The sequence below is a fragment of the Mastigoproctus giganteus genome, chromosome 6 (genome assembly GCF_048544385.1).
Source record: "Mastigoproctus giganteus isolate SK-2022 chromosome 6, ASM4854438v1, whole genome shotgun sequence".
NCBI classification, from domain to species: domain Eukaryota; kingdom Metazoa; phylum Arthropoda; class Arachnida; order Uropygi; family Thelyphonidae; genus Mastigoproctus; species Mastigoproctus giganteus.
This window is the reverse complement of record NC_143580.1, coordinates 126,211,920-126,238,568: the sequence shown is the minus strand read 5'-3', so window position 1 is coordinate 126,238,568 and position 26,649 is coordinate 126,211,920. Positions and strand designations below refer to the sequence as shown.

The window sequence follows — 26,649 nt, the reverse complement described above, 5'->3', positions numbered from 1 at the left end:
CTTTAGCCAGTGAGTAATTGATTGCTGGAACAGACTTCCATTCTCTGTTGTAGAAGAATAAATTTAAGGCTGAACTAGACTAACATTTGGATTGACTGGATGGGTGAATTTTTTTTTTGCTGATGCTATATAAGCTTGCTTTCTTGCATCATATGTCTCAACTAATGCTAAAATACACAAATATGCTGCTTAGAAAACAATCATCCAATAAATCCAGAAACCCACAAGTTCCAGTCAGTATTTGGAAAATTAAAATACCCCCGTTATAAGACATTCTGATTTACCAGCCCACTCTATTTCTCTGTACAGTTATTTGTTGTACTCATCGGAGCTATTAGGTCTATAACACACTCTTACTCTTATTTGTGCTTATGTCACACCAAACTGTCTACATTTCACTGTCCACCCATGTCAACCGGATGTACTGCCTTAGATTTTATTTCATATATCTCATTTCTTTATCTGTGTGAGACCATGTCTCTGAAATCTGAACAATATCTACCTTTGTCTTGATTAGTGCTGAAAGTTCATTAAATTTATTTGCTATACTCCTAACATTTGTGCAAATGCAAGTATACATGCAATTGTATACTTGCATTTACTCAGCCCATGTATTTTCTTGTTCCCATGTATTTTGTATTTTCTTGTTCCGTGATGACTCCCAGCATTTCTGGAAATCCCGAGTACGTTGCTTTACAGGTTGCTGATCATTCCAATAGAAGCAGCGGAAGAATCACTTTCAACTCTGCCTGTGGCTATTGTTAATCTTTTATTTTGTGTAACCCTGCAAACTAGCAGTTTGTCAACCCACCTAACACTGCCTGAATAGCATCAGCAAATATTCTTCCACCCTTTCTGATTAAGTGTATCCAATCCCGTGAGGCCTGTACAATCTGTCTAGTGCTGTTTTGATTGACAAGGCTCTCACGTTCTCTCTCCTGTCGTGTCTGAGCAGAATTGCGGACACTTTCAAATTTAACCCTAACTCGTGACTTTTTTTTTTTTTTTTTTTTTCACATTGCCTCATACTTAAGTAAGTATGCAGTTCTCCTACTCTTAATGTCATTAGTGTCGATGTGTACAGCAATCACTTTTTGTGCTCTTAAAAGACGATATCTGCTCTACAGCATAATTGACTTTTCCCCTTGCCGACATACCCTGGTCCCATTCCACTTATCCTTTATGCACAATACATTTCCTGTTTCCCTGACAAATTTTTTTCAAGGCAGAATGCACTGGTCCCACATGGGACCAGTGCATTCTGCCTTGAAAAAATAATGTATGTATATACACTCTCCATTCAAAACACTATTACTATGTATGTTGAAACTAATTGTGGATATGCTCACATTTTGCTGCCAGGCCCCCAGGTGTCAAGCAATCGGTTTGTGACTAAATTATTTATTTCTGCTGAAATGTGCAAATTTTCTTCAGTTACTAGTAGTTCTTTTCAAGTTTTTATGTTTATAAAACTTCTTAATTGATAGAAGCTGTTCTCCCAAAACGTTTTTGAAGCGAGCAAGAAAGGAAAGATACATTGTTTATTTTTCCTTGTTGACTACTAATTCTTGCTAATCTCCACTGGTCACACCAGGAACTGCTCCTACTTCCGTATGTTGGAGTGTTAACCTCTGCAGAAAAGTTAACCTGCCAAGGACTAAAAGGAGTAATGTGGATGACAATGTCTTTCTGCTTTTAGAGCTAAGTTCTTGACCAGAGACTGTAGATACTGACCATGACACATCTCAACCCAAGAGGTTTAAAATAATTTCTTCAACAACAGATTTTTCTTGCAAATCAGCTCCTAAGTACATTTTCTCCCTTTCTTATTCAGAAACACCTGGAGAGTTAGCATTAGTAGAAGCATATGAGGCAACAAAGCAAGCTTATGCAGCATCAGCCAAAAAAAAAAAAAACCCCACTCCCATTTCACCCATCCGTTCGTTCCAAATACTTGTCCAGCTCAGCTTTAAATTTATTTTGGCTGTCAACTTCCACAACAAAGGATGGAAGTCTGTTCCGCCAACCAACTACCCACTGGCTAAAGGCAAACTTGCGCACATCTATCCTACATCCGTCTTTCCTCAATTTGAATTTATGCCCTCTTAGGTGATTATTCTGAGCGAGAGGAAGAATCCCATCAGCATTGAGCATGTTCATATCAGATTACCTCGCAGGTGCCTAGTCTCCAGACACTGTAATTTGCAAAATTTAAGCCTTTCTTTGTTAGAGCAACCCTTTGTTCCATTCACTAATCTTGTTGCCCTGTACTCGTTCCCACAGCTCTACATCCTTCTTAAAATGAGGCCTCCAGACCTGTATACATTACTCGTGGTGTGGCTTGACCACCAGTGCCTTATACAAGGAGATAATCACCTCCTTATCCCTACTAGAAAAATTCCTGTATATCATTGACAAGACTCTGAGCTACTCTTGCAGACCGTCTGCACTGCTCAGAAAACTTTATATCTGCCTGCACAATTACCCCAAGGCCCTCTTTGTTCTCTACTACTGTCAGTGTAGTACCACAGAGTTGATACGTCACTCTGGGATTACTGCTTCCCATATGTAGTACTTTACATTTGTCAATGTTAAACTTCATTTGCCACCTCTCAGCCCATCTGCTCAACTTTTCTAGATCCTGTTGCAGCAGCATACTGTCATTAGTGTCCTTAACAATCTTGCCACCCTTCATATCATCTGCAAACTTGGACAAGTTTGCAGACGATAAGACAACTCCAAGTACAGGTACTTGGAGTTTTGCAAAATCTTCTAAGACTGTTACAAGACTGCAATCATTAGACTTACCATTGGAAATTCTAAACAACCATAGGTATTGTGCAGGCCCTGCAAACTAGTAAAGAACTCTTACATCTTTTGAACTTTTGCAGGAATTCCAATTAAATTATCTCCCCATAAAACTCTAAATACATCTAAATGTGTTGTGTATCTGTAATCTGAATTTCACACAGAAAGAAATAACTCATGAGCTTCAGAAATAAAACATAATTGAAGTCAAATAAATTATGATTAAAAAAAATAATAAACTTACACCTACTAAGAATTCTTACCATCAGTACCCCAAACTTACCTTCATCAGTAAAAGCAGGTTATCTACTTTACCACATTTGTTCCTACATTCCTAATCAATCTCTTGAGATGTTATTAGATCAGAGTATGGCCCCTCTCGAGCGATGTGCAGAGTATATCTGGTTTTCTGCAAGTGTGGATCTTCCAATCACAGTCAGAGTTTTTGTTTAGCAACAGAAATGACCTATCCCAATTGCAAAGGTGACCACCCTGTGTATTCTAAGATATGTAAGAGTTGGAAAAGGGACAAAAAATTTATAAAATATAAGGTTGAAAACAAAGTCAGTTATCAAGAGGCAGGGAAACATTGTTCCCAGTATGCCCAAATGTACCTATGTCAATATTGCACAAAAACATTAAACAGTGCAACTCAAAATGATGTTACAATATCTTCAAAGATATCAAACTCCAACTGGAATCAAGCTGTCCTCTCAGTAGTAAACCAATATTCCTAAGCACTCAGACAACATGAATGGTACTCCTCTGACAATACCAGCAAGATCCCCTCCTCCAGAGATAGAGGAAGATCCAATTCTTATATTTGGTAAGATATGGACACTGGTTGTCCTTCCTTCCCAAAAAAGACAGTTAATTCTGAACACGATAAGCCAGCCACACACAAAAAGCAGTCAGATACAGCTTCTACTGTTAAATACAATGCCTTTTATTGTACAGTGGAGTTACTAGGCTTTCATTGCAGCATTTAAAATATTCTAGACTTAGATAATTGCTACTGTCCAGTTGGCTTCTCTCTGTAAAAAATCTATATAATTTCTCAAAGTTCCATTTTCATAAAGAACTGTTCTACCTGTTGTCAAGATCACAATATGGGCAACTCTCAGTTTATGAACATTTGCTATAACAAACATCACAATCATTCAAAATGTTTTAGTTGCCAATAGATAGAATTCCTTATAAAATGAAATGCTAAATGTATAGTGAACATAATTGTAAGATTTAAATAAATAAACTTTTTAAAAAATGTGTTTATTGCAATAATTATCAGAAAATTGATGAACTGGGCTATAAAATGAACCTCGTCCTTGATGTGACTGATGTGAGAGAACTTTAGGACTTGCATTTTGAGAAATTAGCAACCAATAAAATAATTGAAATCGAGACACGTCTAAATTCTGAAGTAATAGAAGAACCTGCTATTCCACAGCCCCCCCCCCCCCCCAGAACGTTTACAAAGCAGAAATGCCTGCAGCTTTTAAATCAGTTTCTGAGGGGTTGGCAATCATTGACGAAGATGCAAATATGGAAAGAGGCATTTATGACTGTCTAGCATACACAGCAAGATTTTTGAAGGGGGGGGGGAAAAAAAGCAGAATCTAACTGTGCAATCTTTTATAAAAACATTTTAAAAAAGTGGAAACCCAGCTGTTTCTTCATTATCAGATGCCCTTCCATCTGCCTCATCTGCACCCAGTGTCACTTATGTGGAAAATATTGAACCCTGATGAAGATATTGACAAAAAAAAGTTGAATATATATATGTGTCAACCTTAGGGGCTCGCATCTGGTGAGTATTGGCTTGACACACCCATGGTCCTGAGCTGTATATCATCATTCTTCTCTTTCTTGGTGATTCCTTTCTATTTCTATCTCTCTCTCTCTCTCTCTCTCTCTCTCTCTCTCTCTCTCTCTCTCTCTCTCTCTCACGCACAGAACTCAGGATTTTTTTTTTTTTTTTTGGCTGGTGCAGCAAAATCTTTAGGCTTTTGCTGCACTATATGGCTAATAATAATATGTACAGTACATATATTATGTTAGTACTCAATTTCTTTATTTCTATTTTGTAACTCTTTATTTTTAATTAAAATTAACAAGTACAATATCTTGTTTTTTTATTCTTTTTAATTTTATTTTACATTACGTATCGTATATGATAAACCATAACGCATTATAATAGAAAGTATTGTATAGACCATTCGATGTTTAGTACATGGTTTTAATGCTTTAAAGTGGCTGCTAATTTATACGATACGTATCGTAAAAGCTTAGGAATGCAAGATGCACATACCGAACAAAACCTATAACAAATAACTTCTTGGAACGGAACTCGTTTGTACATTGAATTGTGCCCAAGGTGACAGTGGCCATATTGGTCAACTCACAAATCCTGGCCAAAAAAATCGCTCATCAACCTCATTGTGCTGTGTGCCTGATTACTCATATTTAAATTGTGTTTTTTTTTTTTTTTTTTTTTTTCAGAACATGAAATTTTCATTTCAGTTGTTTAGAGTTATATATGTTGTAAATATTTACAACTTGTTTATTTCTTACTAACAAAATGGTATGTTGCCAAATAGATGAATAGCACAGAACTATAAAGTTTCAGTAAGCAAAAATAAGTTCTAACAAGTTCCAATAAATCACAAGAAGCTATTGAAGCTAGGTAACAATAGGTTTAAGTGATACAGTGCCTGTTAGTAGCAAAGAATGAAATGAGATTGATCATGGAATTTTAAATGAAGTGAGTGATTGTCATAAATCTTAAAAGCCCTTTTGTTGAAAGTAGCCTCCTCAGAGCATCATTGAAACAGTGTATAAGTGGCACTGATAATAGTGAAAAATGTGAAGATAACAGTCTAGTGGGATAGTACATAAGATGACAATTCATTGTTGCAGGACATTCTGACTTTAGAAGAATTTGTGACTTACAGTAAAGAAATTTTTGACTTTATTCATGACTAGGCTATATTTACATAACAGTCTGGACTTTATAAATAAAACAGTCTAGTTACATAAATTTCTTTTGATTTCTTTGCAGCAAATACAGAGAACTAAAGGGCTAAAGCTGATCATAAGTTCAGAAAGGACTAACCTCACACTTGGAGGTTAGTACAAGCAAAATTGTACTTCTCTCTCTCTCTCTCTCTCTCTCTCTATATATATATATATATATATATATATATATATATATAAAATTGGGACTAGTGAAACAGTTCACAGTTATAGAAAAAGCTGGTAACCCTTTTTGAAATATTGTTTAAAATTTTCCTGATAGTGATGCTAAGCTCCATGCTGGTGTCTTCAATGGACCACAAATCAGAGAACTGCTAAAAGATGATAATTTCTACATCTTAGAAAGAAGTAAAGGCTTGGTTAGTATTGATGTAGAAAAAAAAAATTGAGTCATTTATAAATCAAAAGATTAGAAGAGGATTATCAGCAGCATGCTTACTAGTTTCAAGACAAAGAAATAGTTTTCAAAATTAATGTGAAGGGCACAGCCACTTTGAAAACTTTCACCGAAATTTGGTGCAATGGGTTAACAGCAGTGTGAAAGATTTTGTCAAAATATCAAAAGTATATACAAAAGATATCAGAATAAATGGAATAAGGCAGTGATGGCAGTTACTGTTGGGATTTTAAAAGGGTGTTATGTGATGTGCAAAAAAAGTGTCGGACAACAAAATAAAATATTGAAATCTGAAAGCTGCCTGCTGAATGCAGGTAACCCACACAAATATACATGCACAAGCATATATAGTAGTCTCAAAGTATCCGAACTCAGCATGTGACCCTGCTTATACACGACTGATCATTGTGCTTACTTATATTTATGACTCATAACATGTCTTTTTTATGATGGATCTTTTAATGCATGAGGGGGGGAGCAGGTCAGCATCATAGTGGATGGTCAGTATTAGCTATTCAATCAGGCAAGTAAGAATTCCATAATACCTTACGCATTAATTAGGTATCTTTATCCTAAAAACGACCATCCCTACATGAACCTTTATGAGGATGAACCCATCTCAACCATGCATTTATTTACAATATAATGCATTTACAATGCATTCTTCTGGCACAAATAAAGTTATAACCATGCGTAGATGGTTTATACAAGTTGCCTAGTGTTACTTTATTTTTCCCATAGTACAATAGTCTTGTGTAGTGAAGAACCTCAGCTTACATAAATTATCATTAAACAGGGGTATCAGGAACCTATAACCCTTGCTTATTTTGAGATCGTACTATTTGCATGTTTATACATATATTTCTTTTGCTATAGATAGTACATTTTTTATTTTTTCCAAAAAATCAATATTACAGAGCAAAATCAATTAAATGCTTAAAATAAGAACATAAAAGTGCTGATTGTTTTAAAACTTATTTGCATTAAAAATGCAGCAACATATTTCTCCATGCAATTTTATGTTCACATGTTGCTGTGCTAATTACTCTTTACTGTTTTCTTTCACCTTTTGGTAATTTTATTTAATAATGCCATTTTAATTCTAGCTTTCTGGATGATTCTTTTCGCAAGAACCTTGAAAGTGCATTACGATTTGGAAACCCCTTGTTGGTTCAGGTTAGTCTAACATGCTGAATAGTAATTAACATTCCTCTAATACAGAAAAGGCAGAATAAATGGGAAAATTGCAACTTTCTAGATTAATTGTTTTGTTAAAAGTGTTAAACAGTAGGATTGTCTTTTTTCTTTTTTTTTATCTCAACACCAGAAATACTTTTAATTTCTAATTTTTTTTTTTTTTTTAGTAATTTTTTATATCTATCTGCCAACTTGTTTTGACTCAAAAAGCTTAGGGATCTGTGAATTGTAAGCAGTAGGAAAACAGAAATTTTTTCTGGGCTTAAACAGGTTAAAAACGGCAAGTTTTTTTTTTTTTTTTTTTTTTTGAGAAAAGCATGAGTCTGTTAAAGTCCACACTGCACTAGAAATTAAATTTCACTGACAGAGTACACATTTTATATATAAATATAGTCATAGGACTGTACAGTATGCTTATAAACCTAGGAATTACCTAGGAAGTTTCTGTCTAATTTCTTTTTGTCTGTTAGATTGATTGACACTGATTATGATTGCTTTGATAAAGACACTTTTGCAAATCTTGCACCTGTTCAGAAATGTTGAGTCCAATTAATTTTTTTATAACAGTGGCACTGGTCTTCCAACTTTGCTCAATGGTTTCAAAGCTTCACCAGAAACAGAAATTCTGAATTCCATTTTTTTTTTCTTTTATTTGTTTATTTTTTTTAACATACTAAATATTCTGTGACTCAGCTCTGTTACAAGAAATTATTAAACTGCCAAGAAGTGATAATTTGTTATATGATTGTGATAATTTGTTATATTTCATGTTTCCTTGTGAACTTGTTATTTCCCTGACAAAATTGGTCAAACCCATCTCAGAATAGGACTGACAAATCTTGTTCAAAAAGAAAACTGATATTTCAAAAAGAATCTCCACATTTTCTCATTCTCCATTCACAAACTAGTCGGTCTCTGCATGCTTTATACAATAATGTCTTGGAAATATTGTGGGAATATCTTAAAATGTTGACAAGATTCCATTCTTGAAGATCTTATAGAAACCAAAATTATAGGCATTCTTAATCTTTACTCTTGTTGAACTTTGCAAATATTTCTGTTGTTGTTGTTGAATTTCTGAATGTTGAACTTTGCAAATATTTCTGTAAAAATTATACATCATGCCATTCTAAATACTTCAAACAGTGCATAACACTGAAGTAGTACCAAATGAATTTTCAACAGAAGAATTATGGAAAGTTTTTCAGGGGGATGACATGGCCTACAAGGCGATTATGAAAGAGATCCGAATGTTGAACGTAGCATCAAGGTACGGCAAATTTTACAAGGGATTTAATGCAACAAAAGACTTATATGCCCAGAAAAGGAAGAAATGACGTCACCAGACTTATTGATATACCTAAATAAACTAAGCTTTTTTCTCATCTCGTGAGAGATGAGAAAAAAGGAATATATTGCGAAAATGGGAATTTTTGCAATATTTTTTATTTCAAATCCTTTTAATTTGCTATCAAGCACAAATTGTTTATAGATTTATTATAATTTGTTTATAGACTGTTTCTCTGGTATGCATTCAATTAAAACCCGTTATAATTATACCTCAATCAATATGGTTTCACATAACATGGACCAATTTCGGTACCAATTATCAGTGCTGTGTGGGGTATTGTTGTTTACTGGATTTGACACGATATTGCTGGTACTTATGACTTTATTAATGGTAAAACGTTTGAAACACTGTCATCATCGTTGTATGAGCTTTATTTTCAAATATATAAAGAACAAGCTAAAAAATACTAGATAATTTTAATGCTCCAAGTTACTCATTATACAATAGATTGCTAACAGTAGTTGAACTATGCTGGGATTATGGACTAAAGAAACAGTCTATAAACAAATTATAATAAATCTATAAACAATTTGTGCTTGATAGCAATATAGCCTTGCAAAGTCAAAAAGAATACTGCAGCAAACAGATCCTGATGGTATTCCCCTCTGTGTGTAGTCACCTTTATGTAGTGAGGGCCCTTCCCAGTGATTGTTACTGATTTAAAAAAAAAAAAAAAAAAAAGTCAAATTGAAAAAAAATTTGCTCTCATTGGCAGCACAGCATTGAATGGTGACTCTGTGTGGTACAATGCTGGACATCTTCTGAACAACCTTAAAGGATGTGGGACTCCTTCAGAAAAAAGAAATCTGTCATTTAATGTCAAAAGAAATCTGTGATTCTATTGGTGTTACTACTACGTCTGGATTGCAGATGATGATAGCAGTGAGACACAGTTGGTTTGTGGTCTGAAATTTCCTGAAAGCCAGGGGGTAACCAGAGACCCTTCTACGGATGCAGTAGGTTCCTGAAGGAGAATAATATCTAGATTCAAATCTTCCATTAGAGGATGAAGTTGTGTTGCCACTGGATGAATTTTTGGCCATTGATCTGGGCTATACAAAGTCGGGTAGAGGGGGCGGGGGTTGAGCATCCTATTTTCCATAGTTAGGCTTCTTGCGCACTATATCTGCTGCTCTTCTATATACAAGGCACGCTCCATCCTGCACAGAGTGATCATATCGTTTAATTACTTTGAAATTTAATCCTGTAGGATGTGAGGCTTTGTGTGGCCTCAACACAATGCCCACCTTTTGGCTGTTTTTTAAGACACTTAGCAAAGGTAGGGTGTGTGTGTGTGTGTGTGCGTGTGCGCGCGCGCATCCCCACACCCAAGACATTTTTAGATTTCAGGACTGGTATAGAATCTCTGAATCCGTGTGATGACCAGCCCAGAAAAATTCTATCCTAACTGTGTAGGAATCTCCTTATCCTGGGGGACACTTCTATAACCCAATTAAGTTGGCCACAAGTCAGTGTATTGGTGGAAAATTGAATTTTCAACTCCTTAAGGGCTTCTTCCTTGCTCATAGATTCAAAGAAAATTCTGTTGTACACCTCCTCCAGCAGGTCATCTTTTTGGATTGAGCTGTCTACATCAAACACAATTAAACTTCGTCCCCTGAGTTTATGGGTTTCAAAGGTGAGAGTTAGGTCTTCATCTGTGCCACAAGACTTGATCTCTTCTAGATATAACTTAATGGCTGCTTCCAGTATTATCCCTTTGCCTTGAATTTTGCAAATTCTTTTGATTTGGAGATTGTCTAGTTTTGGTTTCATTTTCTTTAGGACAGTGTCCTTTACTCCATCGCTGTCTGGGATGTCACACCCTTCTCTAGCTTTTATAATCAGCATGTGCTTGTTCTGTGTGATGGGGATCTGAGGTAGTTTGAGCATGGCAGCATAAGACAACTGGTGCTGAGTACCTTCAACAGAAGCTTGGTTGGAGGGAAGCCTGGTATTCAGAGCTGCTATAGTTGGATTCTTGGCTACTTCAGATAGGGTTTGATTAGTTTGTTGGAGTTGGGCATTTTCCACCTTCAGCTGTTCATTTTTTATAATGACATATAACTTCCTCTCTTAAGAGCCCCAGCAGTGTGAAATTTGTAATGATATGGCCCTGGTGGCATTGCTGTTTTTGCTATGGAGGCAGCATTCTATTTTGTGCCTCAGTATGTGTATAATTTTAAGGTTAAGAAAGTCTTTGCTGAATAAATTTGGCATTTCATCCTCCCATTTTTTAGGGGGAGTGAACCAGATGCTTGGAGTATTTTGATAACCTTTTTCTTAAGGTAGGGGGGTGTGTGCGTGCGTGTGCGTGCATCCCCACACCCAAGACATTTTTAGATTTCAGGACTGGTATAGAATCTCTGAATCCGTGTGATGACCAGCCCAGAAAAATTCTATCCTAACTGTGTAGGAATCTCCTTATCCTGGGGGACACTTCTATAACCCAATTAAGTTGGCCACAAGTCAGTGTATTGGTGGAAAATTGAATTTTCAACTCCTTAAGGGCTTCTTCCTTGCTCATAGATTCAAAGAAAATTCTGTTGTACACCTCCTCCAGCAGGTCATCTTTTTGGATTGAGCTGTCTACATCAAACACAATTAAACTTCGTCCCCTGAGTTTATGGGTTTCAAAGGTGAGAGTTAGGTCTTCATCTGTGCCACAAGACTTGATCTCTTCTAGATATAACTTAATGGCTGCTTCCAGTATTATCCCTTTGCCTTGAATTTTGCAAATGCTTTTGATTTGGAGATTGTCTAGTTTTGGTTTCATTTTCTTTAGGACTGTGCGTGTGTGTGTATGTGTGTGTGTCTATGTGGATGCTGGTGGAGGAGGTCTATGTGGATGCTGGTGGAGCACAATCGCTGTTCTCCCCATTACAGTTGGCATCGTCGCCACTGGGAGAGTTGTCCGCAGCAGGTATGCCATGTTCATTTGCCATTAAAGCCTGTTGTTTTGTGGTCCGAATTTTATTTCTAGTCATCGGGATCGAGGAGAGAAACCCCTCTAAGTTTATTTCCCCCAACAACTGGTGTGGCTGCCTGCAGGAGCGCAGCAGATGCCAAATTAAGCATTAATTGGGGAGGGGTATTCAGTTTACTATTCTACAGTAGAGTCTGAGGAAGAACAATAGCGTTTAAGTCTAATGGGTTAACTTCAGGTTGGTCACGGGCGGGCGGGTGAGCAACTACTGCCGAAGGCAGTATAGTGACCAAAAAGAGTTCTTCCTATCAGTGACCTTCAGCAAGTCAGATAATGGCAGTAGTTTGCTTCATCTTTAGCAAAAATTGTTGATAAACAAATTAAAATTAAAAGTTACTTATCTGCTATAAATCCTGTGCCTCCATGACCCGTATGATTGGAAAGCTTTTGGCATCCACTACAAGATGATATCCATCATATTGGGTAATAAGGGAGAACAACTGACCATCGACTTGTACTACTGGCACCTGGCAGCAAAGTGCTGGATATCACTTATTAGCATGAACGATAATTCGACAATTACCGTTCATCAGCAGGAAAGGCTACATACAAACAGTCTGCTGATGAGGCTAGTGGGAGATAGACTGGTTCAAAGCTGCTGTCGATTTCTTCCATTTCTTGATTTAAATTTAGTAGTAGAGTATTATTTTTAAGTTTCTGATTAAATTGGTGCATTTATTCTTTACTCTGTCTTGTAATTGCATAGAAACCACTGTCGATTTCTGCCAGCCTTGTATCTACAGTAGCATTCGAATATGCCGTTTTTTTTTTTTGTATCAATATAGCAGATACGAAACTTATAGCAGTATAATCAGTATCAGCAGAGGATTTTAAATTATAGCACTTTTACATGATTTAATAATTTAACTTGCCTTTTGGATCGTAACGTGCGACAGTAATATTCGTACAGCTTTTCGAATTGATTTGCCATAGGTAGCTAGCATGAGAGCTCGAACCACGTGGGTGGCAATAGATAGTTAAGTTTAACATCTATTTTCACTACTTAGATTTTGCAGGGAAGAACTGGGGGGGACTTTGAATTACAGCCTTTTGAAATGTGCTGCTTGTTTTGTTTGAACGGGACATATTTCCAAGGGGAATAGCATGTGTGTGTGTGTGTGCTCGCTATGAGGCATGTGAGGAAATCAGGCAGCAACACAGCGTTGTTATGGGCCTATATGAGAGCTTGAAGAATAGGGTAGATTCCCTCGAAGGATTTAAATTGAGGAACCCGTCAAGCTCTGAGCTGCCCACATCAATGCCACATCTTGCAATTGAACATCAGGTGACACAGCGGCAATCTTCAAGTCAGAATGCGCTGGTCCCAAAGAAAGACTATTGTTGTGGAAACATAGTGCAAAAAAGGATAGATGGACCAGGACCAGGGTATGTCTGCCAGGTGCAAAGGTTGATAAAGTTTGTAGAGCAGATATCATCATTTAAGGGCACAAAAGGTAATGTCGGCACTAATGATATTAAGAGTTCGAGACCGGCAGAATTACTTAACAAGTACAGGTCAATGTTGAAAAAAAAAAGCCGGGAGTTAGAATTGAATTTGAAAGTGTCTGCAATTCTGCCCAGACACGATAGGATGGAGTATATGTTGAGAGCCTTGTCAATCAATTCGGCCCTGGAGAGTTTGTGCAAGGCTCATGGGCTAGAATTTTTATCAGCCAGGTCTGTGCTTATTAACAGGAGAGATTACTTCTACAGGGATTGGATACCCTTAAATAGATAGAGTGCAAGAATATTTGCCGATGCTATCAAGGCAGTGTTAGGTGGGTCAGAAAACTGTTAGCTTGGGCAAGGATAATACACAGGCTAATGGATTAATGCGTTGGTCCCAAAGAAAGACCCTGTTGTCAGGGAAACATAGTGCAAAAAGGATAGGTGGAACAGGACCCACTGGCAGAAGTGAAAGTGACAGAAGTAACAGTAGCCGCTACTGTCACTTCTTCTGGTTGACAGTAGAACTAGTAGAAGTTGACATGGGTGGATAGTATAGGGTCGAATCAGTTTGGTGTGACATAAGCACTGCGAAAGAAAAATTGAGAGTAGGCATCCAATCCCTGTAGAAGTAATCTCTCCTGTTAATAAGCACAGATCAGACTGAGAAAAATTCTACCCCATGAGCCTTGCACAGACTCTCCAGGGCCGAACTGATTGACAAGGCTCTCAGCATATACTCCATCCTATCCGTGTCTGGACAGAATTGCAGACACTTTCAAATTCAATTCTAACTCCTGGCTTTTTATTTTTCAACATTGACCTGTACTTGTTAAGTAATTCTGCCGGTCTCCAACTCTTAATATCATTAGTACCGACATTACCTTTTGTGCCCTTAAATGATGATATCTGCTCTACAAAATCATCAACCTTTGCACCTGACAGACATACCCTGGTCCGGTTCCACCTATCCTTTTTACACTATGTTTCCCTGACACCCATTGTGTGACATGGGTGGATAGTGCGATGTCGAATCAGTTTGGTGTGACATAAGCACTGTGAAAGAAAAATTGAGAGTAGGAGTGTGTTATGGGCCTAATGACTCTGATGAGTATAATGAACAACTGTGCAGAGAAATAGTGGGCCAGTAAATCAGATTGTCTTACAATGGGGGATTTTAATTTCTCAGATATTGACTGGAACTTGTGGGTTGGTCACTCACAATAGCAAGCCTTTTGTGGATTTATTAGATGATTGTTTCCTACAGCAGCGTGTTTGAGAGGCAACTTGATCTGGTTATCAATAGTGATTCTTCATGATTAAGAATCAGCAGAAAAAGGAATAACCAAGGTAACAATGATCACAGTGTGCTCATGTGAGATTTACCCAAAGCAGTAACTACCATCTGGGGTAAACGGAAGGGTTTTTGCTTTTCTAAAGATGACTACAGTGGTTTGAGACAGTTTTTAAATTCTATACAGTGGGATCAACTGATGGTGTTACCAACATTGGATTCTAAATGGAAAACATTCAAAAAATTAATATTGGAAACTACTAGGCTTTTCATACCAACTAAGAAATATTGTTCAAGGTTTAGGCCTAAATGGATGTCAGATGAACTAATTAGACATGTGGCAGAGAAGAAAATGCATGGGATACATATAAATTATCAGATAAGCTGGTTTGTAATCTTGTTACAGAGGAGGTTAGGCAGGCAAAGAGTTCTTTACTTATGTAAACTCTAGAAGGAAGGGGGATGAATCAGATTGCTCCACATGATATCGATGGTCAATTGTTGATGATCCTGCTCAGGTAGCTAATGAACTGAATGAGTATTATGCATCTTTATTTACATGTGAGGAGTTAATCGGGGGGGGGGGGGTAATGCCAGAGGTGTATTAAACTCTGGCCATAAGATAAATGATTTTGTAATAACTAAGAGCAAAGTGGAGAAGAAATATAAGGAAGAAACAGTTGGGGTGGATGGACTCTATTCAGTTATATTAAAGGATTCAGCAAAAGAAGTAAGCAAACTCTTAGCCATAATTATAAGAGCTTCCTTGGACTCAGGGGAGGTACCTATGTTACTGGAGATGTGCAAGTGTGACCTCGATTCATGAAGGAGGACAAAGGGCGACAAAAGTAATTAGAGACCTGTCAGTTTAACTTCTGTTCTTGAGAAAGAAATGGAGGCAATGGTTAAAGCACTGCAGGGTCATCTAGACAAGACTTCAGTTATAGTTCAATCACAACATGGGCTTGTTAAGGGGAAGTCTTGTCTGACAAATTTGATTAGACACTATAATGTGTTCACAAAGGAACTGGATGCAAAGAATTATTTTGATATCATCTACTTGGATCTTAGGAAGGCTTTTGATAACACTGCACATGCAAGACTGCTGTATAAATTGGAGCAGTATGGCAATAAGGGCAAGTTTCTACAGTGGATAAAGGGATGGTTGTGTGGGAGACAACAGAGTGGTAATCAATGGACGCTACTGTTCGTGGACTAATGTTAGTGGTGTCCCCCAGCAGTAACTACCATCTGGGGCAATGTTGCATGCATTGTTGTTTTCTGTATTTTTCAGTGATATTGATGATGGTATATCAGGCGTGATGTCTAAGTTTGCAGATGATATACGAAGGTTGACAGGGTTGTTAATAACACTAATGACAGTTGAATTGTTGGGCAATTCAATTGTCATTAGTTGAATTACTGAGTGGCAACTGAAGTTTAACATTGACAAATAAAAAGTACTGCTGTGCGGTCCTACACTGAAGCTGGTATAGAATGAAAAGAACCTGAAGGTAATTGTGCAGTCAGGTATGAAGTTTTCTGAGCAGTGCAGACTGTCTGCAAGAGTAGCTCATGGTGGCTTGTCAATGATATACAGGAATTTTTCTAGCAGGGAAAAGGAGGTGATTATCCCCTTGTATAAGGCAGTGTTCAGGCCACAACTTGAATATTGTATACAGGTCTGGAGGCCTCATTTTAAGAAGGATGTAGAGCTGCTGGAAAAATACAGACAATGGCAACAAGATTAATGAATGGAACAAAGGGTTGATCTTGTGAAGAAAGGCTTAAGTTTTGAAAAATTGCAGTGTCTGGAGACTAGACACCTGCGAGATGATCTGATTGAATTGTATAAGTCCTTGAATTGTTTGAACATACTCAATGCTGATGGGATTCTTTCTCTTGTCCAGTATAATCATCTGAGGGGACATAAATTCAAATTGAGCAAAGACAGTCGTAGAATAACCCCAGGGGCTCACATCTGTTTAGTATGGGCTTGGCACACCCAGGGTCCTGAGCTGGATATCATCATTCTTCTCTTTCTTGGTGATTCCCTTCTACCTCTCTCTCTCTCTCTCTCTCTCTCTCTCTCTCTCTCTCTCTCTCTCTCTCTCTCTCTCTCTGGGTAACTCAGGGAATTTTTTTTTTTTTTTTTTTGACTGGTGCAGCATCAGCCTCAGGCTTCTTTGCACCATGTAGGTAATAATAATAATAATAATAGATATACAGAAATTTGCCTTTAGCCAGCATGTAATTGATTGCTGGAACAAACTTCCATCTGTCGTTGTTGAAGATGACGGCATAAGTCAATTCAGTGCAGAACTAGACAAGATGTGTTAGAGTGGCCAGGAGCAGGAACAGGTGTATGTATACTTGCATGTACACCAATGCTAGGAGCATAGTTAATAAATTCCATGAGCTTGAAGTGCTAGTCAAGACATCAAAGGCAGATATTGTTGGGATATCAGAGATGTGGTGTCACACAGATATAGTCAGTGTACAGTTGAAATTTGGAGAGCACAATATGTATAGGAAGGATAGACAGGATAGGAAGGGAGAAGCAGTTATGCTGTTAGTTAAGAAACATTAAATTTAAGTAAGTGCATCCAATTGAAGCTGGTGGACAATGCAGTGTTCAGTCTGTTTGTTGTGAAATAATCACTAGGAAAGGATAAATGAGAGTAGGTGTGTGTTATAGGCCTAAGGAATCAGATTAGTATAATGACCAATTTTGCAGAGAAATAGTGGGCCAGTAAATCAGAATGCCTTATAATGGGAGATTTTAACTTTCCAGATATTGGCTGGAACTTGTGGGTTGGTCACTCACGCACCAGCAAGACTTTTGTGGATTTATTGGATGACTGTTTTCTACAGCAACATGTTCGAGAGGCAACCAGAGGGAATAGTACTCTCGATCTGCTGATAAAGGAACCACTGGGCAACAGTGATCACAATGTATTGATGTGGGAATTATTTAAAGATGTAACTACCATCAAGGCTAAAGGGAAGGGTTTTTGCTTTCGTGAAGGTGACTACAGAGGTCTCAGACAATATTTAAATTCTGTACAGTGGGGTCAACTGATGATGTTACCAACAGTGAATTCTAAATGGAAAGCCTTCAGAGACTTAATTTTGGAGGCTCCTAGGCATTTCATTTCAACTAAGAAATACTGTTCAAGGTGGTTTAGGCCTAAATGGATGTCAGATGAATTAATGAGGCTAGTGGCAGAGAAGAAGAATTTATGGGATGCATATAAAGTATCAGATGACACAGAAGCCTATGGCAAGTATAACCTAGTTTATAATCAAGTCACCAAGGAGATTAGGCAGGTGAATGCAGATTATGAGAAATCTTTGGCAAAGGATTCAAAGAAAAAAGCAAGGAATTCTTTACTTATGTAAACTCTAGAAGGAAGGGATGAATCATTTTGAACCACTTAACATAGATGGAGTGACTATTGATGATCATGCTCAGGTAGCTGATAAACTGAATGAGTATTTTGCATCTACATTCACACATGAGACGGTATTCAATGAGGGCAGTGCCAGAAATTTATCAAATGCTAACAGGGAGCTAAGTGATTTTGTAATAACTGAGAGCAAAGTGGAGGAGAAATTGTTGAAGTTAAACATAAGGAAGGCACCTGAGTGGATGGAATCTATCCAGTTATATTAAAGGAGGGTGCAAAGGAAGTAAGCAAACCCTTAGCCATAATTATGAGAGCTTCCTTGGACTCGGGAGGCCCCATGGACTGGAGGTGTGCAAATGTATCACCAATTCACAAAGGAGGTGCAAAAGGTGACACAAGTAACTACAGACTTGTTAATTTAACTTGTGTTCCAGGGAAAATAATGGAATCACTGGTTAAAGAAGGATTGCAGGATCATCTAGACAAGACTGCAGTGATGGTTAAGACAGAGCATGGGACATCATAGTAACCAATTTGATTGGTTACTACGATGTGGTTACAAAAGGAACTGAATGCCAAAAATAATTTTGATATCATATACTTGGATTTCAGAAAAGCTTTTGATACTGTTGCATATGGAAGACTGCTGTACAAATTGGAGAAGTATAGTATCAAGGATAAGCTGCTGCAATGGATAAAGGGATGGTTGAGTGGGAGAAAACAGAGAAAGGTAATCAATGGACACTTCTCTTCGTGGACAAATGTTATTAGTTGTGTTCCCCAGGGTTCGGTGTTAGGCCTATTGTTGTTTTGCATATTTATCAATGATATTGATGAAGGTATATCAGATTTAATGTCCAAGTTTGTAGATGATACAAAGGTTGACAGGGTTGTTAAAGACAGTAATGACAGTATGCTACTCCAACTGGATCTAGATGTTGGACAAATGGGCTGAGAAGTGACAACATTGACAAATGCAAAGTACTGCATATGGGTAGCAATAACCCTTGAGAAATGTACTAACTGTGTGGTACTGCACTCAGGGAAGTGGAAAGTTAAAATGTCCTGGGGGTAATTGTGCAGTCAAATATGATGTTTGCTGACAGTGCAGATGGGCTACCAGGACAGCTCATGGAGTCTTGTCAATGATATATAGGAATTTTGCCAGTGATAATCCTGTTATACAAGTCAATGGTCAGGCCACACCTAGAGTACTGTGTAGAGGTCTGGAGACCTCATTTTAGGAAGGATATCAAGTTGCTAGAACGAGTACAAAGAAAGGCAAGAAGATTGGTTCGGAGAACAAAGGGGTTAAGTTCTGCAAATTACAGCGCCTGGAGAGTAGGCACCTGCAAGGTGAACTGATTGAGGTGTATAAGGTCTTGAATGGGTTGAGCAAGATGAATGCTGATGGGATTCTTCATCATGCTCAGACTAAGAACCTGAGAGGGCACAGTTTCAAATTGAGGAAAGATAGTTGTAGAAGAGATGTGTGGAAATTTGCCTTTAGCCATCAGGTAGTTGATTGGTGGAACAGTCTTCCATCTTTTGTTGTGTAAGTTAATAGCCTAAATAAATTTAAGGCTGAGCTGGACAGGCATTTGGAACGAATTGAGAGATGAAATGGGAGTTTTTTTTTTCCTTCTTTCTTGCATCGTATGCCTCTACTAATGCTAACATTTGGAGTGAATGGTTGGGCGAAATCTGCAGTATTTATTTTTTTGACTGGTGCTGTTATAAGCTTGCTTTCTTGCATCATATGCTAATGTTAATGTGATAAATCCTCCCCTGCCTTCCTAAATGAGGTGTCTGCAAGTTTTTTTTTTTTTTTTTTTTTTCATGCTTGCAGTGGTTTATCTGGCACGGGATTGCTGGAATCCGCTGGTTTTGCATTTCCTCCTGTGGTTGCAGGATTTTAGTGGTTTTTCACAGTTATACACAAGTTCGTCTCCTTGTGGCTAGGCAGACAGCAATTCCCCAGGTGTTAGCTGCTCCCTGGCAGCTAAGATTCCTAAGACAACACACACACACACACACACACACTAAGTACACAATCCTACACAGCAGACAGTTCAGGCTTTTTTACAATTAATTCTAGTCAACACAGTGAAACTAGGTGAAGTTGGATGAGAAATAATACGTTCATACTTATCTGGTTATTTTTATCATCTTCCATCTGGGAATGTTTCAGAATCCCTATTTAATATTCAGATAGATGCTAGAAGATTAATGAAAACTAATAAGTTGATGACATTGATCAAGGTCTTTCGTTTTCTTTGTTTTCCCTAGGAACTGCTATCTGCCAACTACCACAAGTGGAGAAATCTAGCATCTGTGTACATGACATCCACATGTGATCTCATGCAAAACAGACAGACAGGATGGGGGAAGGGTTATGCTCTTACTTATGAGCCACATTCAGATGACATGGATGGCCATTGCGGTGTTCAGTCAGTTTGGTGTGACATAAGAACTGAGACAGCAAAAAATGACAGTGTGTATTGTTATAGTAGACCTAATGATTGATGAATACAACAACTGCACAGAGAATTAGATTGGCCATTGTGGATATCAACTTAACTTACGGTTTGGTCATAATCTGCCAGTACTTTTGTGGATTTATTGAATGACTATTTTCTGCAACAGCAAGTTAGAGAGGCAGTAAGAGGAGTAGTACTCTTTATCTGATTATCAGCATGATTATTCATGCATTAAGAATCTGCAAATAAAAGTACCAGTAGGTTACATTAATCACAGTGTACTGATGTGGGATTTACTTAAAGATGTCTTTACCATCAAGGGTAATTACATCTTTAAGTAAATGGTTTTTGCTTTTGTAAATTTGAATACAATGGTCTTGGACAATTATTAAATTCTATACAGTGGTACCAACTGATAATGTTACCATCAATAAATTCTAAATGTGAAGATTCGAGGAAATAATCATAGAATATACTAAGCTTTTCCTACCAACTAAGAAATACTGTTCAAAACTTAGACTTAATGGATGTGAAATGAAATAATGAGGCTCATGGCACAGAAGAAAATGCATGAAATGCCCATAAATTATTAGGTGATACAGAAGCCAGTGGTAGATATAAACTAGTCTATAATCAGGTCACAAAGGAGGTTAGGCCAGCTGATATATGAGAAACATTTGGCAAAGTTTTCAAAGAAAAACTGTAAAAACTTTACTTATGTAAACACTAGAATGAAGAGAAATCCCATTGGCCCACATGATGTCAATGGTTCATCTGTTGATGATTCCACTCTGTTGTTGACAAACTGAATAATGCATCTAATATTCACATATGAGGAATTCTGTAGGGAAGTGGATGCGAGAAATTTATCAAACTCTAACCAGTAGCTAAATGATTTGTATTAACTGAGAGGAATGTTGTTGAGGAATTTTTGAAGTTAAACATAAGAAAGGCACCTTGGTTAGATGGGATCTTTCCAGTTACATTAAGGGAGTCAGCAAAGGAAGTAAGTAAAACCTTGCTGAACAAGATAATGCCATAGTATCATGTTGGTTTGTAGTAAATAGCCAAAGTAGGTGAAATGTCACAGTTTTTGTTATATCTCATATTGTGAATGCCTTCACAATATGAGATATAATGAGTTGCCTTGATATTGCTCTACCTCGAATAAACAACGCTTCCCTAGCGGAGAAGACTGTCTTCTCCACTGGTCAATGAATGGATTCAAAGAGATCTGGGGAAATTGGGCAGATGGGCTGTGAAATGGCAATTAAAGTTTAATATTGACCAATATATAAAGTACTGCTTCTGGGTAGCAGTAATCTCAAAGTAACATACCGCTGTCTGGTACTACACTCATTGGTAAATTAAAAAGCTCTGGGGTGGGTAATTGTGTAGTCAGGTGTAAAGTTCTCTGGGCAATGCAAGCAGGCTGCTAAGACAGCTCATTGGCTTTTGTCAATGATATACAGGAATTTTTCTAGCAGGGATAAGGAGGTGATTATCCCATTGTATAAGGCCGATAGTCAGACCACATCTTGAGTTCTGTATACAGGTCTTGAGGACTCGTTTTAGGAAGGATGTAGAGCACCTGGAAAGGGTACAGAAAAGGGGAACAACATGGTGTGGCGAATAAAGGGGTGCTCTTATCAAGAATTACTTCAGTTCTGCAAATTGCAGCATTTGGAAACTAGGCATCTGTGAGCTGATCTGACTGAGGTTTAATGCGTTGAATGAATTGAGCAAGATGAATGCCGATGGGATTCTTCCTCGTCTCAGACTACACACAAGGGAGCATGAATTCAAATTGAGGAAGGTTGGTTGCAGAATTAATGTGCAGAAGTTTGGCTTTATCCAACAGATGGTTGATTTCCATGTTTTTGTCCTAGTGGATAGCTTGAATAAATTCAAGGAAGAATCAGAGAAAATATATTGGAGAGGATGAAAGAGTGAAGTGGGAATTATTTATTTTTATTTATTTTTTGTTTTTTGGCTGATGTACATGCTTTCTTTCTTGTACTCTTTGCCACTACTTAATACTAATTTATTTTTACAACTGAAATTCTGTTTGGAGAAGTAGGGAACTATAAATTTTGGATGGAAATGATGATTTCAATAATTTTAAGCATTTTTCTGTAATGTAAACTTGAATGAGTTGCTGAGCTGGAACTGTTGAATTGGAGCGCTATTTCATTCTCCATTTTAGCAAGCTTACTTTTGATACATAAACAGCTCTTAAGAAATGATCATTATTGTAATATATATGTATATTATGTGACACTCCTAAAGTTAAAAACATTTGATATTTGTTGTGTGCTTTAAAAGCAGTGCCAATTCAATATAATTTGATTTCAAGGATGTTGAAAGCTACGATCCGATCCTAAATCCAGTGTTGAATCGTGAAGTTCGCAAGACGGGAGGTCGCGTCCTGATAACATTAGGTGATCAAGATATTGATTTATCACCCTCATTTTGCATCTTCCTATCAACAAGGGATCCCACGGTAAGTCATAATTCAGTAAGTTTTTTTTTTTTTTTTTTTTTTTTTTTTCAGATAATTTGCTGATCAATGAAACATTATTGGTTTGTGTATATTTGATGAGTTTTAATCTCTTTAAATTCTTAATTAAAGTTTGTTAACATCCTTGCCATTTTGCACCAATTTCAAAAAATTTTTAGAGTCAAGTCATTCTCTGTGACTTATATTGAGCATTTTGTTTTGTACAGTATCAGACCCCTTCTCCAAAATGCTTTTTATATTATGGGAATTTCATGTCCTTAAGAAAGGAAATTATTACAATTGCAAAATAAATAATTAAAAATCTTAATTTAAAATTTACTTTTCTACAGATACTGCTATAATTAAATTGACCAACTAAACAGAGAAATAAAAATAAACAGTGCATCTAAAATCCAAAAAAATTGACATAGATTAGTGTTAAAAAGTATATAAAAAAAGATGCTTCAACCTGTACACCGATGAGCCAAAACATTTCGATCACCTACCTAATATGATGTTAGTCCTCCATGTGCAGCTAATACCCAGTGAGCATGGATTCTACACGATTTCTAAATGTATGTCTTGTGGTATCTGGTACCAACACGTAACCAGCAGATCCTTTAACTCTTGTAAGGTCCGTGGTTGAGACACTGCAAATTGGAGTTGCTGTTCTAACACAAACCACAGATGCTCAATGGGATTGATGCCTGGGGAATTTAGAGGCTAGGGCAATACTTGGACGCCTTCCTCATGTTCCTCGAATAATCTGGGTAGTGTGGCATGGCGCATTATCCTGCTGAAAGACTTCACCACCAGAGAGGAAGACAGTTGCCATGAAAGGGTATACCTGGTCAGCAGCGATGTTTAGGTAGGTGATAAACGTCAGAGTGCCCAGCACATGGATGACTGGACCCAGGGTATCCCAGCAGAACATCTGCCAAAGCATAACACCGCTGCCACTGGCTTGTTTCCGTCCCACAGTGCATTCAGGCGCAATCACTTCCCCAGGTAAATGACGCACACGTACCCGGCCGTCCACATGCTGCAATAGGAAACATGATTCATCGGACCCGACGACCTTCTTCCAATCACTCAAGGTCCAGTTTTGATGTTTGCGTGCCCATTGTAGGTGCTGTCTCCGGTGAACCGTGTTTAGCATGGGCATTCGGAGTGGCTAGGGAATCCCATTTTCAGTAGGGTTTGATGTACTGGGTTGTGACACATTACTCCCATCACTTGCATTCCAATTACTGGCAAGTTGCGCCACAGGCACGCTTCTGTTGCCACTTACTATCTCGGAGAGCCTTCGCTCACCTTGAGCATTGATGACCCATGGTCATCTAACACCTTTCCTGTGGTTCATGGGTTCCCCCTTGTCGGACCACTTTTGGTAGGTACTAACCCTGACTGACTGTGAGCACCCCACCAGCTGTGCCGTTTCAGATATAGATATGCTCTGATCCAGTCGTTTGGCCTTTGTCAAACTTGCTTAAGTCCGCTGCCTTTCCCATCTGTAGAACAAGAGTAAAACTGGTTAACGGAACTCAGTAGCAGGTGTTTTTTATACTGTGTTCTGATGCGCCGAAGTTCACCTGCAGTTGCTTCGATTTGCATAACAACTTGCTATTCATAATGTTTGGTCTCATCGGTGTATAAGAGAATTTTATATAGTCACTTCCTGACTCACGTAAGAGTTGCGTTCCGTGAAACTCTACGCAAGTCGAATTTTACATGTCGGAATTTCCCTAACGGCTTGTGCAGCACTCCCAGCTATGCACACTAAACTTGATTGAAGCAAAAAGAAACATTCGATGAACATGTAAATAGGATTATATATTCAATTTTTTTTATTTGATGTGCAGGAAAAATTTCAAAAGTGTGCAAAATTACAAAAATTGTACTTTAACGCCGTGGAAACCAGTGCAATGCTTCAACCTATTAAACCACCCGTTTCTTGCCACGAACTTGGCTTAGGATCGCCGTACTTTTCCTAATATCTTCATAAATACTTCTTGCTTTTGCTTGAATGGCCATTAGACTCAGGGGCACTTATGTCTGAATTTGATTTTCCATCCATATTATTAATAGCTTTTCCATCTTCGATATTGTTCCTGAATGCTGTTTTGTGATCACTGTTGATATTAAATGCATTGTTGTTTTTGGTTTTTAGGAGCATTAGCAACTAAGGCTATATTGCTCCGAGATATGCAGTAATCATTCTACTGACCTTTCCGCATCCTCCGCATTTGGTGGTGACGGGCTCGAACCCCGGTCTAATCAAGAAGCATGTGCTACACTGCTGCTCCTTCCCACCTGGCTACGGAGGCACCTTAAATGCATTGATCCTTTAACATGTTTTATATGAGCACTGTCCTTTAAAATACTATTCACTGTTAAAGCAGCGAGACCTAATTACCGTGCAATAGATGACAAAACTTTTTTGTGCTTCTTACTTCTTAAGCATTTTCATCTTCATTTCTAAATCAATTTTGTTTTGTTTCCTAGCACTGCCACCACTTGCACTTTCCTTTGGTCGTTTCCCTTCATCATTGTAATAAGTAAATAGGAATGAAGAGAAGAAGATTCTGAAAATTTACTTTTTTTTTTTTTTTTGATATGGCTGGTTCAGTGAAGAGGAATACACATTTCACCATAAAAATGTAAAACCCCACACAATTCCAGTTATCGGTATTATCGCAAATGGAATAAGATAGTTTACTGCCCCATTTATAATAAATAAAAATAAATTTTCTGTTTATGCTCTGGGATGACCACGTGGTCAGAGGAGTTTACAAGGTAGAGAGAGTGAGAGGGAATACAAGAAACAGTACTGTATTCAGCAGTCAGAGGTTTAAACCCCGGTGACTCAAGACACATATGCTTATGCATCCTTGCACCTGATCACTTGGCTACGGAAATAAAAATGATAAAAATGAAAAAAAAAATGATTTCACTAACAGAAAGCCCAATAAACTGGAAAGTGCAAATTGTTTTTGTTTTATGGTCGTGACCTCCAGAAACGTGCTTTAGAAAAATACCACAAATGTGTTCAAAATTGATTCTTATAATGGAACATATATGATACCGATGAAAGTGTAGTGCATTATCCGGCAGGGCCACGTAGCCCTCCTCTCAGACAATAGTAGCGTTTATACATGTCAATTTTTTTTTGTTTCCGTGTCCTTTAGTTAAAAGTGATTGTTGTTTAGTGCTTCATCATCATCAGCCATTTTCAATCCACTGCAGGATGAAGGCCTCTCCAGCATTTTTCCAGTTCCTTCTGTTTTGAGCACTGGCCATCCATTTACTACCCACAAACTCATGAATTTCATCTATCCAACTCCGCCTTTGTTTTCCAGGTTTTCTTCTAGCTTCTCTTGGGTACCATTCTATTATTTTCTTAGTTCATCTGTCATCATGTCTTCGAGCTATGTGTCCTGCCCAAGACCATTTCAGTTCTTTAGTTTTGATAAGAATGTCGTTTACTTGAGTTTGCTGCCTAATCCATGTGTTTCTCTTCTTATCTAACAGTCTGATTCCCAATATAATTCATTCCATTCTTCGCTGTGTGGTTTTCAGCTTCTCTTCCATAAGTCAAGTTTCAGCTTCTCTCTCAAGTTTCACTTCCATAAGTCATGGTGGGGAGTATACATTGGTTCATTTTTTTTTTCATTTCAGACAAACTGTGATATTGCTCTTCAGTATGTGACTATATTTCCTGAATGCTATCCATCCCAAATGTATTCT

General features: G+C 37.7%; 1 protein-coding gene across 2 annotated transcripts in view; it reads left to right on the top strand.

Moving 5' to 3' along the window:
• Dhc64C (dynein heavy chain, cytoplasmic) overlaps nt 1-26,649 on the top strand; it is a 1,460,071-nt gene that overhangs the window by 1,093,847 nt on the left and 339,575 nt on the right. For both annotated transcript variants that reach the window (XM_090376486.1, XM_090376487.1), the window contains exons 68-69: nt 7,345-7,414; nt 22,759-22,905. In XM_090376486.1, the coding sequence (XP_090232612.1) occupies nt 7,345-7,414; nt 22,759-22,905 (217 nt within the window). The remainder of the gene's footprint in view (nt 1-7,344; nt 7,415-22,758; nt 22,906-26,649) is intronic.